The sequence below is a fragment of the Rutidosis leptorrhynchoides genome, chromosome 4, assembly GCF_046630445.1.
Source record: "Rutidosis leptorrhynchoides isolate AG116_Rl617_1_P2 chromosome 4, CSIRO_AGI_Rlap_v1, whole genome shotgun sequence".
Taxonomy (NCBI): Eukaryota; Viridiplantae; Streptophyta; class Magnoliopsida; order Asterales; family Asteraceae; genus Rutidosis; species Rutidosis leptorrhynchoides.
In genome coordinates this window covers 16,415,612-16,421,382 of record NC_092336.1, presented here as the reverse complement: position 1 = coordinate 16,421,382, position 5,771 = coordinate 16,415,612, and the positions used below count along the sequence as shown (strand labels likewise).

Genomic DNA, 5,771 nt, shown 5'->3' with positions numbered 1-5,771 from the left:
TGTTATATAATATTTGATGAAAATTATATGGAATGAAAACACATTTAAAACTCAATTAATTCATATAATTTCTATCAGATATTATATAGCACAAATAAAAATATTAACGGTCAAAGTTGACAAAGAAAGACTTTGGAAAATCAACAGTGAACACTTAAGATGGGAAGGAGGGAGTATTTGTTATGGTGTGTGGTGTGGGTTGGTGGTGTGTTTTTTTATGTGACAGTATGAATTGGTGTTATGTTTTATTATGTAACGGTGTGAGTTAAAAATGTGAAGTTGTGATGTTGTGGGTTTGAATGTTAGTTGGAGTGTTGTGATGATCTGACAAAATATAACTGATTGTCGAGTAAAAAGAAGATAAAAACAATTAAATTAGAAATAATGTTAATAATTAAAAATAAATTGGAAGAATCAAAATAAAGCGGCGTACGTTGCTCTATCTGCGAGTTTCCAACTCACGTTCGAAAAATTCATTGAGCCACGCCCCATAACAAGAAATGTGAAGGCGTTGGTTTTACCAGCTAACTAAATCACGCCCGTGAGTCTTCTGCATGACAAATAATTGAAGTAGTGAATCTTACAGGTCAACTCAAATTACTATCAGCGAGTGTAAATCTAAATTTTGGGTAAATTATGAATAAATTTCAACTATTGTATTTTATAATTATATGTAGTTTTGATCTTGATGTTGATCTAAAGGAAGACTAAGGGTACGTTTAGTTCGTAAAATTCCGATGGATTTCGTGAGATTTACATTTCAAATCTCATGAAATTCTATGTTTGGTTAGATTTTTTTAGCAGAGGGATTAGGACTTGAAATCCCATGAAGATGAGAATTCAAAATCCTTCGTATATGTGTGGAATTTCAAATCCTATGTTTGTCATTTTTCGCGTTACGATTACGATTTACGTTTACGTTTAAGTTTTACGTTTTATATTTACGTTTTACTTTTACATTTTTACGTTTACCTTTTAGGTTAGATGTTTTACGTTTTATGCTTACGTTACGTTTTACGGTTTACTTTTTACGTTACGTTTTACATTTACGATTTACGTTTTATGTTACGTTTTACATTTACGTTTTTATGTATACGCTTAACGTTTTACAATATATGTTTTACGTGTACGGCTTATGTTTATTTTTTACATTTTACACTTGACATTTAAGTTTTACAAATTCTGGAGCATGATAGGATTTAAATTCTAGAATTTTAAATCTCTTAAAATTCCAAATCTTCGAACCAAACACTACATAAGAAAAAAAAAAAAAAAAAAAACCTCTCGTTGATCAAGTCTAGTCACTACCTTTGAAATCCAACACATAAATTTAGAACATATTTAAATTTAGAAACAAAATAAATGTTTCTTGCACAATTAAACTCTTATATACTAAAATGTTTCTTACACTATTTTATACTCTTTTACTAAAAGACATAAATTTAAAAGTTATCAAAAATGTTTCTTGCTCCATTATATTAAATTAAACTCTTATACTAAAATAAGAAAAAGAAGACAGAGCAGTGCTCACTTTGGCTATTACCATCTTTTTACTTCTTTTTATTTTTCAACTCAACTAAGTAGGATTTATGTTAGATTCTGTCATTTCAAGCTATAATAGTTGATTAAACTAGTTTCATACTAAAGTTTACAATAATAAATTAAGGAATACTTACTTTTTGATCAACAAAAATTAAATAATTTACAATCGTTCTTTAGAATTGAAAAGCCTGAAAAAGCTCAATCTCTTTCTCAATGACAAAACTCTCCTTCCTAAAGAACTTTAACTCGCCCCACACCATCACACAAAACACTATCGTACTCATCACCATTACAACCAACAAAACAAACAAACAAACACAAGGGCAACATAAATAGCTACTTTTACCTTTTTTCTAATATACTAAACCAATCTAAAATACTATATACTCCTATACTATACTATATTACAATAACTAAAAAAAAAAAAAAAAAAAAAAAAAAAAATCTAATCATTGGTTCAAAAACCCTCTTCTAACATGCTACACCAACATGACAATTTATAGCTTCTCTAAATGATCTTGGAGGTTTTTCTAATTTCCTTTTTGGCAAAGATAAAGAAGATATAGCTTTAGCAGCTACAACTTTTCTCACTAGTAATTCCCATCTTTCTTCTTCCTTCTCGTTTCTCATTTGTTGCCCTTTTGTTTTGAAGTGCCTACACACAATCATTTTCCAATTCAAAATCTACATTCTAAAACGTAATAATCAGATAATCAGTTTCAAAACGCAAAAGTGCACAAATTTTACCTGCACAACGGAACTCTACAAGTCGAATCGGGTACTTCACAAATCGACGAATGGAGTTTAAATAACTGCCACATACGTTTACACCTAACACATCCACCATTGATTCTCTTTTTACATCTTGCGAAATGTCGAATCGAGTGTTGAAGGCCTTCACATATAGAAAATTTTCTACAAGGTGCTTTCTTTTTAGTAGGTTCCTTATCATATGGTCCTACACTTGTACAACCTTCCATACAAATGTGCTCTAAACAATCCATTGCTTCACTTAATTGGAAATATAAACTTTGTTCTTGCAAATGCTTCCTAGTACTCTTTCTCCTCTGCACATTTTTATTCAAATCAATACAAATTTCACACTATTCACAAACTTTTTTATAGACTTAGTAGCAGCTTTTTCAAATACGAATTAAACGAAAACAATACGTACCGATTCAGTTTCATCGATGAACTTGAGGATTTCAAGTTCAAGAAACGGATCATTATTTTGAAGAAACTTCCATCCTTCAGTTTCCTCAACAGACTTAAATCTGTTAGAAATCAGTTTCATACATTTCAGGTAAAGATCAGGTGCATCGCAGAGTCTAGCAAGTTGCAGATCATCCACCACGTTCTCTATCGTCAGCCGTCCGATTAAAGCCTTTGTACATTTCATCTTCAGTTGTGGTACCAAATAAACATGAGCCAACGCCAACAGATGAATTCCAAATCTTTCCATTACCTCATCGTTGCATCTGCACCAATTGTAACGAACTTATCATTTTAGTAAAGATATTTTAAATAATTAAATTAATATACAGTATTCGTTAGCGTTTATTTAATTTCGTAACTGACCTGTTCGTATACAGGAATTGAACAAACGCCTCAACGGCATCACACGGAACACCGAGAATCGGAATTGTGTTCTCGGAGCTCCGATGCTTCGTCGGACTGTAAATTATACTTTCCAACACCGGAGACGCTTTCGCCTGAAATTTTTGATATGCGATAATAAGTAAGTAACCGTGAACTCGAACTCAGAGAAAAACTTTATCACGGATTATTTTATAATTTGATTGTAGTTATCGGTGATTAATTAAATAATTACCAGAATTCGACCGTGTGCCGGAATTTTACTGCCACGTGATGTTAAAATATATATAATTTCAACAGATTCCGAGGAAACATGATCGGATTCGAGATTTTGAGGTGATGTTGGACTTCTACACATTATTTGGGGAAATGTTTATGTATTAAACTCGCCGGAAAATATATATGAACTTCGTTCAAGTTGATTTTGTAGAGAGACGGTAGCGTTTTGTATTTTGATTGGCGCGTTTGTTTCCGTATTTATAGGCGACGTGTTCCGAAAGTGAGCTGACCATTTATAAATAGTTTCCAGACCCACGCGCACATACTTGCGCGTGAAAGCTCGGAAGGTGAAAATTGAAGTAGATTTTGTGAGATACTAAAATTCCCAAAATGCCCTTGTGGATTAGGATTGAGGTGGAAATTAGGGAACTTGGATAAAGCACCTCGTCAGGAAATGGAGGGGCGTGTTTGGAATAACTGGCCTTTGGGGAACACTCTCAGATGCTGAGGTGTAACTGAGGGAATAACCAATATCCACGTGGCGTATGCCGCTGTAGCTTGTTCTCATCTCTTTCCAGGTGGATGACAACTTGCTTTGACACGTAGACCAACTTGAAATTAAATAAGAAGCGGCTCAAAATTAATAGCGGCGAAATAAAATGTCGATTGTATTATTTTTATTTACATTATTTGATTATTTGATTTGTTAGATATTTTTCATTAGTTAGATATTTTCGGTGATATGTTTTTCGTATGAAAATAAAATTACTTATTGTCCATTTTCAATCATACAACTCATTTAAGAGATTTGTTTACTTTTTACTATTGGGTTAGTTGGCAAACTAGTTTAATTTCAAAATCGGAAATTATAAATGAATAAAATTAAATTAAAATGTAGAGTAATAAATATAAGTTTTTGTGAATAACCAGTGAAATGACTCGTGAAACCACGAGATTGTTTAAACGAAACATTTTAATAATATGTTTTATGTATTAAGTGAACGTAAATACTAAAGTCATTTAGTTTAATGGCCCGTGAAATCACAGATTTTGACTAAAAAATTTGTCATTTTTACAAACATATTGATATACTTACTTGGTCAGAATATTATTCTCTCACGACCTTCTTCTAATTTAATCACAATTACTATTTTTCTTGTCATAAAAGTCTACATTACAACATTTTATTGAAACATGTATTTCGTATACATATGTAACGTAATTAATTTCGTAAAGAAAACTCATATTTATATAATAATAAGATAATAATAATAAAGTTTGTTCTAAAATTGAGTATTTATAATTTTAATAATAACTAGTGAAATGACCCGTGGAACCACAGGTTTATTTAAACGAAACAATTTAATGATATGTTTTAGATATTAAGTGAATGTAAATGCTAAAGTTATATAGTTTAATAACCCTTGGAACCACATAGTCCGACTAAGAAACTCGTCAGCTAAACATTTCATCAAACACCTAAAATGCATATTAAACAATCCACATCTAATCATAAGAGATAATATTGGTTGTCATTTTATTTTAAAAGTGTAATTTAAAATATAAATTTAGAACTGGTTTCTTTCTGCCTAGCTTTTATACCTTCTCGTACTCAATTCAAAATAATTAATTAAAATAGTTTAAAATTATTTAATTTTAATAATTATTAATAAGATTTAATAATAATAATTAATTAATAAGATTTTATTTTAATTTAAAATTATTTAGATTAATGACATCACTCACCATGCTTAGATTTTTTTCTTTTTCTTTTTTAAATTTTTCTTAACAAATGAATTATTCTAATAATGACATCATCATTATAGGATTTTAATATTAACTATAGATTATTAGTAATAACAAATGCATCTTTAATTTTTTTTTAAATTTAAAATACAATATTATATGAAGGTTTTACAATATGCTTCAAAGTTTGTATATATGTGTTCATGGAGTGTTTTGTAAAAGATTGTACAATTTATTTTAAAGTTTGTACATATGATCATAGAGATGTTTTATCATAAGGTTGTACATAATACTTCAAATATTGTACATATGGTCATGGAGGTGTTTTATTATAAAATTGTACATAATACTTCAAATATTGTACATATGGGTATGAGGGTGTTTTATTATAAAGTTGTACATAATGCTTCATATATTATACAATGAATATGTTAATATTTTTATTAAATATAATTAATAGTTTTAATCTCATCATCACGATGAGTTTAATTTTTTTTTTATTGAATTTTTTTTAAGGTTGAATAATCCTTATTTATGACATCATCATTTTAAAGATTTATATAATACAATAGATTATCATCATTATTATCTACTTCGTATTATCTATACCAGCTACCACACACGAGCTTATAAAAAAGATTTAAATGCCCCGCTTTAAATGAGAAAGA

The 5,771-nt window shown here is 29.5% G+C and overlaps 1 protein-coding gene across 1 annotated transcript; it reads right to left on the bottom strand.

The window, feature by feature from the left end:
• Positions 1-1,698: 1,698 nt before the first annotated feature.
• On the bottom strand, positions 1,699-3,596 carry LOC139904666 (BTB/POZ and TAZ domain-containing protein 1-like). Its single transcript, XM_071886598.1, has 5 exons — positions 3,374-3,596; positions 3,121-3,254; positions 2,717-3,020; positions 2,290-2,609; positions 1,699-2,197 (listed from the first exon to the last, which is right to left on the bottom strand). Exons 1-5 carry the CDS (start codon positions 3,494-3,496, stop codon positions 2,014-2,016), a joined length of 1,065 nt encoding a protein of 354 aa, XP_071742699.1. The 5' UTR covers positions 3,497-3,596; the 3' UTR covers positions 1,699-2,013.
• Positions 3,597-5,771: the final 2,175 nt, after the last annotated feature.

Coding starts and splice junctions, on each gene's coding strand:
- LOC139904666 (XM_071886598.1), bottom strand. CDS start 3,496: ATGTGTAGAAGTCCAACATCACCTCAAAATCTCGAATCCGATCATGTT. Junction 3,021..3,120: donor CAATTCCTGTATACGAACAG/GTCAGTTACGAA, acceptor CAATTGGTGCAG/ATGCAACGATGAGGTAATGG. Junction 2,198..2,289: donor TGTAGAGTTCCGTTGTGCAG/GTAAAATTTGTG, acceptor GATTGTGTGTAG/GCACTTCAAAACAAAAGGGC.